The sequence below is a fragment of the Astatotilapia calliptera genome, chromosome 7 (assembly GCF_900246225.1).
Source record: "Astatotilapia calliptera chromosome 7, fAstCal1.2, whole genome shotgun sequence".
In the NCBI taxonomy this organism is placed as follows: Eukaryota; Metazoa; Chordata; class Actinopteri; order Cichliformes; family Cichlidae; genus Astatotilapia; species Astatotilapia calliptera.
In genome coordinates, this window is record NC_039308.1 from 55,348,778 (window position 1) to 55,363,983 (window position 15,206).

Here is a 15,206-nt window from a genome sequence, read left to right on the forward strand (position 1 = left end):
AAATGCCCAATAATTAAGAATAAGGATAATAATGGTGGGTAAAAAGGTTGCTGTTAAAAAAATATTTTGTCATATATCTTTTGTTTTTTTTTACATATCTGCATTCCTTCTGCAGATATAGGCAATGTAAGGCCCAGAGACAGAGGGGCAGAGCTTTCTGCAGCTGCTTTTACCGTTTACATATATCGCCCTCTGGTGGCGATTCATGTAAACATCCACATAAAGCAACATTGAGGCAAAAAAATGAGCAATGTTCAAACAAAGCAACTTTATTTCCGTTTTGGTATAACAAACAAACCTTGACACAGACTCTTCATGTATGAAATACAAAAAAAAAGACAAAAAAAAATCTCTCCTTAAATGTTGCATTCAAATGCAAATCCAGAAAACATGAGATGAGCTTAGGAGGGCTCCAGCTGATATTCAAAGCGCAGCTTTCCAGCTATGGATAAAGAGGATCTTTTGCATCTGATGACTCTTTTTATTGCCCTGGTCCACAGAGGCCAAGCAGTACCTTCTGGTAGTCTCCCTTGGTATGTTCCTGGAGAAGGAACAGAAACAGCAAGTCAGACATGCTGCATGACAGAACAAGCTTTACTGTAAATCACTCATAGACCAGAGGCAGGTTAGAAAATTCACTTGCCATAATAGTCTGTTGCAGAGATTGCCCAAAGCAGGACTTGTATTCAGAGCAGATTTTTCTCAGGTCCACCTCACAGCGTGACACAATAATTCTGGTCACCATCTTCTCTTTGGCCCCTTTACTCTGAGGAAACGAGCACAAGTCAGCACTTAAGTTGCACACGCTCCAAACTTAACTGCAGCAGCTGATGCAACACTGTTGTAAGATAACTTTTGTCAACTTTGGATTCTCTGTGTTCCTGCAGCTAAATTACACTTTCACAAGCAGATGTATTTCTTACATCTGCTAGATTTAAAAAAACAAACAAAACAAAAAAACAGTCTAGCCCTCAAAATAGCCACATCTCAAGAAAAAGGAAAAGAACAGTAGTGCGAGTACCTTCATGGCTTCATTGAGTCTTTTGGCAAAGTACAGCTGTTTGTTTTCAAAGCACTGAACTGGAACAAATAAAAAGAACAAATATTAACAGGAGTACATCTTACATTCTGCAGATATGTTTCTTATCACTTTGAAAGGAATTCTTAAACCAAAACTGGGGAGTTGTCATTCATTCATAATCTAAATGCACTGCTAAAGTGTACCTAGCACCAGGAAGGATGTTTGCAAGTCTCCTTTAACTTCCTTCACAATGCTCTCCTGCATGTCGTAGGGGCTGTAACTCTTGTACTTCTGAAATACTAAGACACAGAAGAAAAAAATCTTTGAGTGGTGTAATGGGTCCATTTCACAACTTGCAACAGAGGATCACAAATCCACATGTATTAATAGTGCTCTTAGTAAAAAGGATGGGGCACCTTTTTGGAGGTGGGGTACACTTCTCTCAGACATAATGGAGATCCAGGTCGCCACATCAGTCCCTTTAATTTTTATTCCAGCATCATAGAGAGCCTAGGCATGAGGAAATATCCTTAAACAGTGCCAGAATTTAGCTTGTGGCACAGAAAAGAGCCGTTCATGGACAACGAAAAAATTTCATTCGTGTCTAATTATTCTATATTAATTATTCTATTATTCTATACATGACGGGAATATAAGACCCAAACAAAAATCTGTTTAATTCAAAGGCAAACAACTTACTCTGGCATCTTCATCAATCTTTTCATAGTCTGTAATAGAGGACGGTTCAGCTCTCTTGGTCTGCAGCAAAATAAACAACATTCAGGTCATTTTCACAAGCAACTGCTGAAAAGTCATTTTTACAGGTTATATTTGGCACCAAATGCCTGCATGGATGTAATTATGAAAGTTTCTTTTAATTTGTCACCTATATGTATGTAAATCTTAAGGAACAATGCAGCTACGTCTCACCTGCACAAGAGCCAATAGTAACTTAGCGAAGTTTCCAGAAGTATCTCCAGCCACATCTTTGTCCAGTTCCTTTTTGAACACTATAAAAATTAGATTTTCACGTCGGGGATTTAGCCATCTCTTGAAACCAGAGTAGTCACATAACTTGATTTATGACTGATCAAGACATGATATGATACGTAATACAACAAGAACAATGCATAGTAAATGAAAAGCACGCAACCTCAACTGTAATCTAAACTTTACACAGGATTTCAAAGTGTACTTACATTCCTTGTAGACCTTCTTGATTTCTACCAGCTCATCATTACTACGTGAGCACAAAATCTCAATCAGTGTTTCTTCATCAGTTCCTAATCCCTGAAAAAAGGAGAATTTTAAACGATCACACCTGAAAGCCATCTGAAGACATAAGACTAATGGCTTTTTGTTTCCAGCAGAGGGCGGTGTTGCCCTTCCACAAAATCTCCCTGAGAGAGAAAAAACAAACAAACCACACTTTACCTTGATGGATGCCTTGATCTCTGAGGCATCAAACTGCGCCGTGCTCTTCATCAGTCCAAGGATTACAGTTTCCAGTGAGCCAGACAAAGCACCCTTCAGGGCTGAGATCATGTCCTATATAAATTATAACAGCATTACCTGATCATGCTTAATGTCTGGCATATTGCTGAAAAGACAAAGAATGGCGCTTTAAAGCCATGAAGGAGTTTAGGCCTGCTGTACCTTCTTTGCCCTCCTTTCATACGCAAAAGCAATCTCTCTCCTTTGGGCGTATGTCCGCTTTGTTAGGACATCAATGATGGTCTGCTCATCCACACCTGATTATACATGATTTGAACACATTAATTACACAAATGAATGAATTTTTTTTAACAATACTAAGAAATCTGATTAGGTTATGATGACAAAAGAAAGACACAATCAGTAAATCCCTACAACAACCTTTTAAAAGAAGAAGAGGGGATGGATATACACAAATATCGTGTCTGAGTAAAGGTTTAAACGCAACATGGGCATAAGGTGTAATTTCCTCCTATTCTTATTTGCAGAAAAACATTTTTCCACTCTGAACACATTCTTCACCACAGCACGATGGTGGGCTGTTAGGAGTGCCAGTAGCTCTCAGTCAGCAGCCAGAACACAGCTCTGCCAGCACTGGGGCGTGGACATGGAGATGTTCCCAATGTGGTCCAAACATTTTAAGCCACGAGGCTGACTCACAAATACCAGTCACTCATCTGTTGCAAGAATTTGCAGAACCAAGCACCATTTCTTTTTCCTTTTTTTCTTTTTTTGGAGAGAGAGATCTTGCCTTTGGTTTTGATGGCGGTCTCTATCCTGGCAGCATCTTTATCAGGGTCAAAGTCAGGAGCAGGTACCACAGTGGGGAACAAAGGATCCTGACCCTGAGAAGTCAAAGCAAGAAGTAAACTAACTGTTTTGTTGTTAACCTCTTAACCTCCATTAGGAAACTGGTGGCACACAAAAGGTCAGGTTGAGTGCACGAGTTCAGCTAATGTCAGTTTCCCAGAGAACGTATTTTAGTATGTGACTGAAACAAAGCTCACCCTTAAAGCTAAATGTGGCAGGCTGCCGGTGGAGAAGTTAAACATTACATATACATGCAACAAATAAATGATAAAATAAGAGTTGCCATGATAAAGAAGAAAAAAAAGAAAGCAGGACTTTACACCAATGTTGAGAGACAGCTGTCCCAGAAACTCTGATACCATAGCCATTTTCACTGTTGTGGGGAAAAAAAAAATCTCATAATCAAATCTCGCTATAATCCTATCACTGACTTGCACAAGACCATGTTTATTTTGACTGGAGATGTAATCGTTTGAGAAGGTAAAGCAAGGTCTTTCTAACAAAGGCAGAGAAGTTAAATCAAGTTGTTGCTTTTTACAAAGCCGAGTGACTGCAGGGGAATTTATTCCTTTGACGAATGGTTATTTCTTTTTGACTGCTCTGCCACATTCAGAGGAGTTTCTAGTAAAAGATTTCAGACGCATTAGAAACACCGAAGTGACACGCCCTGGAAAATGTGCTGCTGCACTTCGATGTCGTAAGGCAACTGAGTTCTTTCACACGTGGACAAGGGGAAAAAACTGCTTTAAGAACCTGAAGAATTAAAACTTAACTGAAACTTAAAACAGAAGTGAGACTCTTTTATACAAACTGTGAAAATGCAAGTCATATGTCATGATTCGTGAATGCAAAATGCCTCCTTAAAACTCCTTGAAGCTTTATGCAGTGTAAACTGAACCGTACTTCCTTTTATTCTATTAACAAACAGTTGACAAAATTCCAGCACACTTACCTGAGCTGTAAAAGCTGAGATGATGCACAGATTTGTCCTGGTGATGTTTAAATGGATTGGGTGTGGAGGCTCAACTTTTCAGAGATATGAAAAGGCTTCCCACTTCACTTCCCCTGACGGATTCCCTCCCCCTTTCTGTGGACTCATGACTCCACCCTAATCTGCTACGAGTCAGCAGCTCAGAGTTTTAGAGCTAAGTTTTCCCACACACTATTCAAAGTGACTGAAGCCTTGTGCCGTTAGGAGAAATCCTAGGTGTGTCTGATCCCAACTTCCCACAGTCAAAACATCCGAACGTTATAAATCACTTTCAGTTTATTAACTCTTTTTCACACAAAAAGTAAACAAAATACATACAAACATACCTTTGAACAAAATTACAGGTTATATAGAATAAAAGTGCATCAGGATCCACATTTATAATTTAAGGACTTTGCTTTTATTTCTTTAGGCATGCATGTGCAGCTCCTCCTCCAGCTCTCCTAATGCAAATCATGAAGTTATATGACAATACATTAACAAAGGGATCTTAAAACGACTTTTGAATTAGCTTTTTCACATACGTGTTACGCTTGGCTGTACGTTTCTTCTGCTTGCACGTCTTCTTGTTGCTTCCATTGGTTTTCTGGTAGGATGGACAATAAGAGAATATGTTTATTTGTCATTTTCAGAAGGACTGAGTGCTCAAAGTTGCTTGGCTGAAAACTTGTTTTACCAAAAGCTGTTACGGTAAGTGAATAAAGAATGCCGTTCAGCTATTTGCTATGTTAAATTTCAGACAGACCTCCAATGAATGTCTCAGAATCTAAACCAGAAAAGCCAATAACTCTTCTCAGTATTTGTCCCTGCTGTTAGTTTTAGGCTTTGCCATTAACAAATATGAGGCAGCTTCTGGTTCAACTTGTTAGAAGAGTTATTTTTGCTTTTACAAATTCTCTGGAGTGGGGGTGGGGACTTCCTAGATATTAATATAAACATAGCAACCTTTCCTCTTGTTGCTCTTTATTAACCTGGGCCACATGTCTGTTGTTGTGGAGATTTTTTCCCTATAATGTTTTGAATTAACAGGGTAACTGTAGCGAAAACATGAATACAAACCTTCACAATGGGTGTTGGTGGAAAGGTGCAGGGGACCCTTCCATGTTGCTGGTGGAAGGGCAGGACTACAGCTGGATCAACAGGTATCCAAGGCACAAAGCCAAAGGCCGGGGGTTGTGGAACAGAGCTGTGGGCCTGATGCAGGTCGTATCCCCCCAGATTCCCTTTTCCATGTGCTGCTTTGAGGATGGTCACAAACGGTTCCCCCGATTTATGTGCAATCAGGTATCGTCCTTCCTCTAACCTACAAAAGCAAACAAAGTCCTTGAGACTGTGTCACTCACAGAAACATGTTGTAGCACTGCAATGATTTCTCCATTCTTGGAAGAAATGATGAAGAATGAAGCGCTGACAAAGAAGTTGACACATGTACCGAGTGTCATTGAGTAATTCTCTGATTGAGTAATTCTCCAGCGCAAACATGAAGGCAGACTTGCGTCACAGTTTTAGCCCGAGGCAGCCAGAGCGAACAGTGTGAACACTTCATCGGCTTAAACAAAGCTTTACAAATCAATAGCCAACTTTCTGATAACCTGAAGGTGATGAGCAAGTTTGAAAAAAAAAAAAAAAAAAAAAAACTCCTTGGGGTATAGACTTTACATTCAATTCATCAACATTTAACCAAACACTATAGAGTTTATAAAACAGGCTGCCCTCAACAGGAGCCTCGTAATCTTGCTCATCTTCTGTTGTAGCCTGCAGGTCTTGTGAAAGAAGCTCTGAGGGGGTCAATAAAGGAGCAGGAAGTCAATGATGCACTGTTATGTTAACCAAGTCATACAGAAATTAAACCAACATATTGAAAATCAATCGACATCAACTTTTGTGTTCATTAGTGTCAGTACTCAAGGAGGGATCCCTCACTCATGTCTGTCCCGTCTGTAACATCTGAAAATAAAATATAATAAATAATAAAAACAAAGGTCGATCAAATGGACCAATACGGCAATGCCACGATGATCCATTTGGCAAAGTAAATCCATTGGGTATCCTTGTTGGTCTTCAGACAACAATTCTGATGGCTAAGGAACCAAATGGGGCAAGCAAAAAAAAAAAAAAAAAGTACTCAGGGAGGGAGGGGGGGTCTTATTGCTCTAAAGCATGGTGAAGGCTCAGTCATGGTTTAAGATTAACAAAAGATAGAAAAGAGCTGTCAGATATTATATCCATACCATCTGGAAAGAGTCTGATTGGCAACTGGCTACCTTTTCCAGCATGAAAATGACCATAAGCACATCGTCATTGCAGTAAAAGCTTAACTGGAGAGGAAAAACACACCATGGAACTCTATCAGTCATGGTTTGGCCTCCCCAGAAGCCGGGCCTCAACATTACTGAAGATGTGGGATCATGTTAACAGAGAATAAAACAAAAGACAGCCGACATTCAAAGAAGAGCTTTGAATGTCCTTCAAGAGGCCTGGAGGACGATTCCTGGAGACTGCTTAAAGAAATGAAAAGAAAGTTTGCCCAAGAGTTCATCCAGGTTGTATTGAATTATAAAGGCGGTCACACCAAATATTGACTTTCAAGTGTGATAGAATTATATAAACTCTGTTTTTGCTTTATATAATGTATCTGCATGTATGTTTGTACATTTTAATAAATCTGTGCACACACTTACAATTATCAAATAAAATTTGGGTGGAGGATCTCAATGACAACAATATACAAACAAAAATAGTAATAATATAATTTGTGTCAGCAACAACTTACCCAGTAAGTTTTTTCAGTAGGTGGTGGAGTATATTTAATGACTTGGAAAGCCTGGAAAAGAGACATCAGCAAGTTTCAGTCTATCTGCTTTACTTGGCATCTAACAGATTCAGAGGTGATGAAAAGGCCTGGATTATCAACACTGACTGAAACTCAAGAAGACAAACTCGAAATCTTAAGTAACACAATCATTCTGAGATGATTAGCTTAATCCTTTTTATCGACACACATTTGTTGAAACAACACTCACTTGAACCCACAGGAGACGTTCTGCTTCCAGTCATCAGGCAGCTTTCGCAGCAGAGCTACTTTTGATGTGTGTGCATTGATGTGCGCTACAGAGTCATGGAGACAGGGTGAAAGACAAACTGAGAGAACAACAAGAGCTAGTGTGCACATCAAGAGCTTCACTTCATCATCCGTGCTATGTCTGGTGCTCACAAAGTAATTAGTCTGTGGTGATTTGCCAGCATTGTTAACCAGCTTGAGTGGGTGTTAAGAAATGCTCGTTGGCCCCCTCTCATCTTGATCCTTCCCTGCCTCCCACTCCAGCTGGAAAGGCCTGCATATTTCAGCAGTGTCTTCCTTCATTTGCAGAGTGTTTTAGAGCTGACAACAGCAGCCATAAATACACAATAGCAGAATGCCCCATGACAAACCACATGATAAACCACAAAGAGCCAAGTAAATAAGGAAGTCTATTAGCACCATATAATTTCAATAGCTGGGGGATATTATTTATTTCATATAGCTCAATGTTCTTACCACTAGTGGCAAAACCAGACATTATTTTGCCACACAGGCCTGTTAGCCATTCTCTTGAATGGCTACATTTACAGCAGTGAAGCTGAACATATGAAACTTGTGCCAATGTGTGTACCTTTTGTGAACTATAAAGGTGTTTAATTAATCCAATAGGCAAAAGGAACACAGAACATGCATGTCAAGATTACATGAGTCAGTTCAGTGAACCTAGCACAGACAAAAGGTGCAGTCTTTCCCCGAATCTTGAGTCATAGATAAGCAGCACGGAGACACTGACAATGCAACTCAAGCCCAAAACAACACTTAGCTTAGCTTTGCACACTGCATTCACTGTAATAACACATGATCACATGTGGCTGTAGCTATGGCAACTAAGTAAACCTAACCATTACAGTCAGAGGAGGACGATGAGTCATCTGAAGACTATTTCTCTGGTTTGTGGAAGGATCTGCCCCACTGATTGTATTGTGGCCTGTTTTAAGCTGTCTAAATGATACATTGGCTATTTCCTTGGCAACGAGGTTAAAAAAAGGAAAGCCAAAGGGTCCCTCCTTTAGCTCAATTTAGAACCATGTGTGGAACATAACCATCATCATTTTAATAGTATCTCAAAGCAACAAGTTTGAAAGTAACAAGGATAAAAACGTTACCTATGTAAGATACTGTGCTGGAGTGAAGCAAAGTCTCTGTCCACAAGTTGCATACCTCGCTCCTGGTTAGGCACTCAACACCATAACACAACTGGTACTCCAGCTTAGGCAAGACATGCACTGGTGTATGCTATTGGGACAGATCAAATGTCAATATTAAAAACAAATCTCATTCTGAGGATTGTGCATATACAGAATGAATGTTTATACCTGGTTTTTCCTGCTGCCTACTTTTCTCGTGTGGGTCAGAGAGACAGAGCTGCGCACCATGAGTAACAAGTCTTGCAGACTGTAGAGTTTATAAAACAGGCTGCCCTCAACAGGAACCTCGTAATCTTGCTCATCTTCTGTTGTAGCCTGCAGGTCTTGTGAAAGAAGCTCTGAGGGGGTCAATAAAGGAGCAGAGAGTCAATGAAGCATTGCATGGTAATCACGTCACACAGAAATTAAACCACCATATTGAAAATCAATCAACACTAACTTTTATGTTCTTTAGTGTCAGCACTGAGGGATGAAGAGTTGGGGGGAACCACACAGGTTTCGCCATCCTTGCTCTGGTTTCTCTCCAAAAATGAAGACACACACGGTTTAACCAGCAATGTTGGATGAGAGTGAACTGATGGCCCTGCACATCGGGTGGGCGACTTAGCAGAGCATTTGGCCATCTCGTTGGCAGACTTGAACATGGCTGTCTGCATGCGCAGGATCTCACCTAGCTGGTCCCCAGAATCCTTTGCTCTTTTGGTTTGCCGTCTGGCCCTTGTAACTCTTTGAGGGGAAGACATCTCTGAACTTTCAGGGGTGGACTCAGAAGCAGGAACAACTGGAGGGTCTGCAGAGCACGTTACAGTTTGAGGTTTACTTTGTTTTGGGACAGTGTTCACTGGAGACATCGAGTCATCAATGACCAGTTTCTCATCATCCGAGTCTCCAGTAAAAGCTTGGTCTTCATCACTTTGCAGGGCAGGGTCTTGTCTTGCTTGTTCAGTCCCTGGTTGAATGTGCTCACTCAAAACCTGCTGAGCTGGCTCTGACACAGAGTCGTTAGTTTTTATTGAGGAGCTGCTCATCTCTTCACTGAACGTTTTAATCTTTTTTGAAAGTGGGGACCCTCTATCTTTTTTACTTTTAATATAACCACCCTGTTCATCTGGGATCTTCTTACACTTTGACGTCTCTCCAAATGTCTCCAGGTCGGTGAGATCCACCTCAAAATCCAGACCACTGTTTCCCAGAGAAACTTCACTCCTCTGGGAAATTTCCTATGTCAGAAACAGAAGAAGAAGAATTGCTCTAATGAAATAAGACCAGATAACACCACCACTACCACAGTTAATTTACACATAAACATACCTGTGAGGGGTTCTGCTTATTTACAGGAAGCTCTGTCATCAAATGGAACACATTTTTACTTCCATTCTTCTTGATGGACCGCTTCAAACTCTCTTCATGATAGATATGACTCCTTTCTCTTACTGTCATTTCAGTCTTCAGGAGTGGCGAGTCTATATACACAGTCTTCTTCTGATTATCGACTGTGAATAAGAATAAAAAGGGCCATGTGAAACAGTACCACCGTCAGGCCATATATAACATCAATACACACAATAGCTACCTAATGCCTAGTTTATGGTCACCACATTGGCTGTGCTGTGCACCAACTGTGATGTCCTCACAGTCTTGTTGCAGGAAGCAAAGACATTTTTGCCAGTTTTTGCCAGGAAGTGTCATCTTTTCAAGCTGTTACAGCAATGTTGTTACAGATTCTTCAAATTTGTGAGCTCCTGTACTGACATTTCAGTGAAATGGAAGTAATGACTGGCACGCGCACAAGGCTACAAAACTACAAAAGGTGCACAGCAAGCTAAAATGACGCTAAAGTAATGCGTGCCAGCAGTTGTGACGTCACTTTTGCAGCACACCACACTTCATGAAGGTGACAACAGTGAGCATCAATGAGGTATTAGATACTCTATGTGTCTCATAAACATATAATTTATTTCTCACTTTTAAAAAATGTGAACATGTCTTCTGCTCTTTTCTTTTTTGGTAATCCTATGAAGCTCAATTCTGCAGCATGTTTTTGTTAGGTCATAATATGCCCTATATTCTTCAAAACAGAATTTAATTTAAAACCTGTTAAGTTTAAAAAGGGTAATCTATATTTTTTTCTCGCTTCACCATGATAGCACATTTTTAATTGCTGGAAGTAAAACTTAAACTGGCTCTAATTAACTTCCAGTACGACAGCATGTGATGTGTGCTGTACCTTTTCCTTGGTTTAATTTGACCCAAACAGGCAGTTCCCATTGCTCCACAAATTCAGGGCCATGGTTGTCCAGCAGCCTGACCAAGGCATCTCGAGTCAAACAAACATGAGGCTCATAACAAGCACAGAGCTTCTCAGCATTCCCATCACCACTGACAGTCTGGAGAGGGAGGGGAAAAAACAAAACACACACACACACACACAAAAAAATAAATAAATCACACTACCAGAACATGAGAAAATCTTCTGTATCAGTCAAACAAACACAGGTGGATACACAACTTTCTACAGTTAAACGGGGTTTGACATTAACATGTGTGACCTGGCATCTTTCAGAAAAATGCAATAAGGTCTAATTTTGCTGAGCAAGACATGAACACCCTCTGGTGTCTTTGGTGAAAACTGCAAGAGGCGAAAGAGAATTTCAATAGACCTGAGGTCATGAATCTCATTCTAGCAGTAAAACGTGTCTGTGGCTTACTTTGATGGAGCAATTACAAAAAGTGAGACAATTGCTTACAGCATGCATGTCCTTAGCCTTTTTAGCTGGAGGATTCTCTGATGAAACACTCTGATAATCCCATGCAAGTTGTGCATCAGCAGGCACTATCTTGTGGTCTGTAATATTCACACTGCCCTGGAGAAATAAAGGGAAGAAATATGGTAATAGAGAAACTTAATCAACAGCAAAAAAACTGATTCTGCAATTCAACACTTGAAGCTGAGAAGGTATCAAAGTGATGATAAAAAAATTTTAAACAAGGAAAAAAAAAGACATTTTAATTTCTGAACAACTAAATTATATACGGCTGTAGTCTGATACTGCTGAGACTGAAAAGCGGCTGCAGATGTACATTACCATATTCAGCAGCTGTTTTTCAAAGGTCAGCGCCAGCCCTGGATCGAATGTCCCTCCTGTTAAACTGGTCAGCTCGTGGATCTGGTAGAACTGGGGAAGCGTCCTAATGCATTCCAAACAGCTCCTTAAAAATTCCTTAAAAACAACAAAGAAAAAACAATTAGGGTTTGTGTTTCATTGCTTATGAACTAAACCACATAAAGCTAACGAGAGGTGCAACTGATGGAGTATCAGTACCTCTGAATATTGCATAGCTCCTTGTGATATGAAATTGTAGTCATCAGCACACATTCTAGCCACATCTTGGAGGTAGCTATTGAAGTGCATCACTTCATTGTTCACTCGTGCCTTTAAGACCTGGAAAAAACAAGCAAACAAAAAATCAGGGTCTTTTTTCCCCAAGTAATGGAATTACAACTACCAGGACTAAGCTCCCATTAAGAGCATTAAGATGCAAATGCTGATACCTCTGGAGGATCCTTGGTTTTCTTATTCATTAAAAAACCAAGAAATGTCTCCTGTTGTTTGCTAGAAATGTTGGACAGGCAGGGATAAGGGAGCCTGGGCTCGGGAAAGGGAGCATCTTTCTTAATCTGCTTCTGCTCTGCTCCTGATTTTTTGGTATCCTCAAAGTCTCCTGTTCTTTCAACGGCTTTGTCTGCACTTAGATCCTCACTATCACAGCTGTCCCAGCAGGATGCTTGGCTGCTGATGCAACTGTTGTCTTTAAACTCTGCAGCTTCATTTGTGGAAGGAGAGCGGGAGACTTTTGCAGCCCCATCACCACACTTCTGTTTGGCTTTGGCATTCTCTACAGGACTTGAAGAAGGAGAATGAAAACACGAGTAGAATAAACAGATAGTGTAAATGCACTTGAAATTATAGTTTACTTTAACTGTTAATTTAATGGCATACCCTCGGAGAAAGGCCCACAGTTCTCTGATATTAGGTGCAAGGGAATATTTGTCATAAACATCTCTGGAAAAGAAAGGTCCTTCAGGAACTGGGTGGTCTTCCCTTCAATTTAAAATGAAAAAATAAAAGATATTAGAGACCCTATGTTGTTATTAAACCCGTCCAAAGTGCCAAACGTTTCTAGAATTTAACTGGTGTTTTTATATTGCTGTTGTATATTAAAAAATATTGATTACTACGGTAGATAAACTTGTTTATGTAAGACAAAAAGAAATAAAAAAGCCACCTGACAGATAATTAACAAAAGTATAAATATTCAATATTCACTTTAAAAAAAGTATTTTATAAATAAAATTTACTGACTATGGGGGGGGGAAACACCTTCTGAAGTTATTTTCTTAAAGGTTTGACTTAGTGTCGCAATTTCAAGGTATCTGACTCAAAGTTTCGAAAAAAATACCCCAACTTCATATTTAACTTATGGATGTTTTTTTTAAATCCCAGTGATAATAATAGCAATATCACAATATATCCAAAAAATGTAATATATACACAATTTGATTTCATTTTTCAGTTACTTTAATAAACGAAATATTAAAATATATTTTAATGCACTATTTTTTTGCACAAATATAATTCTAATTCTGGTATAAGTCTTATTATTATCAAATCAACGTTTCCGCCAAACAGAGAGTAAACAAAGTGAAACACGTGTTTCTCTGAGAGAAATGTTGCGCAGCTGTTCTCAGGTGCAACTTCCTGTTTTCCCTTTCAAAATATAAAAGTTGTTTTGTTGTTGTTATAATGAATTCTTGAACAGAACTGATTATAAATTAAAAAAAAAAAAAAAATTAAAGTTGTAACGTCAGGTACAAACAATACAAAATCTAGTGTTTAGCTAACGGTATCAGCATACTGGAAAAATGAGCGAGAAAAACGAAATAATATAGAAACAACATTATTTTTTTAACTGGTAAAACAACATTTATTTAGATTTTTTTTTTTTTTTAATGGTGGAAGTGTCTAACAGTTCCCTAACTTCCTGTCTTATTTAAGCAGCTTGACAGACAGCTAGCCAAGGATAAATAACATGGTGCAGCCTCGTTTTGTAAGCACATGTTTCGGCTCCTGTTCGGAGTTAAACATTAAAGGTTTTACTCCTAAGGTAGCCACTAAATGGGATTTGAGTCCATATAAATAACGTTAAGTCAACGCCGCACAAAGCGTAAGTGAGCTCTCTCAACTCCTGTTAGCCAGCATGTGCTAATCCTTACTTGATGTAGCGAGCGTACTTAGCTCAAGCTGACAAATAATATCCACAAGGATTCAAAGGACAGAAACCAGTGGCAGTGAGAATGCTACGTACCATGTGAGCTCCATGGTGGTCTGTGACAGCGGTCCACAGGAAAAACTGCACTACTGTCTGTTAACTTTAGTGTTATCTGGCTAACACACGTTTGTTGAGCGACAGTATTCGTCTTGGTAAAATTCTGCTGACATTAACCGCTCTGTGTGCATTGCTGCCCCCTAACGGATGGTAACTATTAATCAATCGATTTTATTATTTTTGTGTGTGTGTGTATTTGGTTACAAATAAGATGACATTTCTTTGCAGCTTTGCTTTAGTGCTCGGTAACAGTTTCCCTGCCCATCTATGAAAGAGAAAAATACACTTGAATGTGTGTTCACGCCAACAGCCTAAAACATCTCCATGGTGTCTGTTTACAAATAACTCTCCTTACTTTGAATTAAGGAAGACCTTTTTTCAGCAAAGTGAGGGGAAAAGAGCATGCTGTATTCTAATTTTGCTACGAGCAGGTAATTCCCTTCATGTAATAATAATGTCCAAAGAACCTTTGCTGTCCAGTTCTGAGCCCCGTCTCTGTGTGGTTTCTGAGACCGCTGTTAGTTGCTATCTTGGGGTCTGTAAAATCTTATTATATCTGGAGATACGAGTCCCAGCTCTAGTACAGATAATTATAGGGAGACCTATCTGGATCTCTTGCTCATATCCACAGCGGTCTCAGGCATTAACCTGAATGCAGCTTACATGCTCCACTACTCTGCTGAGGTGTATGAAAACTAAGATCAAAAACACCAAAAGTAATAGCACTATTTAACATTTGACAAACTTAAACCCTTCTATTGGTCTTTTCTAAAATCAAGAGACTTGCTTTTTCCATTGAACTCTGGCGTCCATATAGATATTTTGTTGCCCGAGGAACCACCTTTAGCAGCAATAACTTGAAGAAATCATTGTTGAAGGATTTCTGCTCACTCTTCTTTACAAAATTGCTTCAGTTCATTGATTTGCAGGCAAAGCTCTGTTAAAGTCCCATTTGCAATGCCTTGATTAATTTATTTTTACAGCCTTTCTGGTGTAGACCTGCTGCTGTTCTTGGGGTCATTGTCTTCTTGCCATCCCCAACTTCAGCAATCAGACAGATTACCTCATATTTTAGAATACCACTCAGTACACTGTACAGAGGAGTTCGTGGTTCCCAGGTCCTGTGGCTGCACAACAAGCCCTAATTATCAGGACTCCACCACCGTGCATGACTGCTAGTATGAGGTGTTGGTGCTGATATGCTGTGTTTCACCAAAAGTGATGCTGTGCATGGCCAAACATCTCCGCTTTGATCTTGTCTATCCAGAAGAC

The 15,206-nt window shown here is 39.6% G+C and overlaps 2 protein-coding genes across 2 annotated transcripts; both read right to left on the bottom strand.

Moving 5' to 3' along the window:
- Positions 1 to 248: 248 nt before the first annotated feature.
- On the bottom strand, positions 249 to 4,497 carry LOC113026782 (annexin A2-A-like). The gene is made up of 13 exons (XM_026175911.1): positions 4,278 to 4,497; positions 3,646 to 3,698; positions 3,267 to 3,360; positions 2,678 to 2,772; positions 2,456 to 2,569; positions 2,221 to 2,311; positions 1,952 to 2,031; positions 1,721 to 1,780; positions 1,438 to 1,531; positions 1,225 to 1,320; positions 1,022 to 1,080; positions 644 to 766; positions 249 to 541 (listed from the first exon to the last, which is right to left on the bottom strand). Exons 2-13 carry the CDS (start codon positions 3,691 to 3,693, stop codon positions 482 to 484), a joined length of 1,014 nt encoding a protein of 337 aa, XP_026031696.1. The 5' UTR covers positions 3,694 to 3,698; positions 4,278 to 4,497; the 3' UTR covers positions 249 to 481.
- An 80-nt stretch (positions 4,498 to 4,577) lies between these two features.
- On the bottom strand, positions 4,578 to 14,077 carry ice2 (interactor of little elongator complex ELL subunit 2). Its single transcript, XM_026175910.1, has 16 exons — positions 13,914 to 14,077; positions 12,548 to 12,649; positions 12,100 to 12,451; positions 11,870 to 11,989; positions 11,633 to 11,767; positions 11,294 to 11,410; positions 10,774 to 10,933; positions 9,858 to 10,039; positions 8,986 to 9,766; positions 8,715 to 8,884; positions 8,505 to 8,634; positions 7,340 to 7,424; positions 7,090 to 7,140; positions 5,376 to 5,619; positions 4,841 to 4,902; positions 4,578 to 4,759 (listed from the first exon to the last, which is right to left on the bottom strand). Exons 1-16 carry the CDS (start codon positions 13,925 to 13,927, stop codon positions 4,717 to 4,719), a joined length of 2,748 nt encoding a protein of 915 aa, XP_026031695.1. The 5' UTR covers positions 13,928 to 14,077; the 3' UTR covers positions 4,578 to 4,716.
- Positions 14,078 to 15,206: the final 1,129 nt, after the last annotated feature.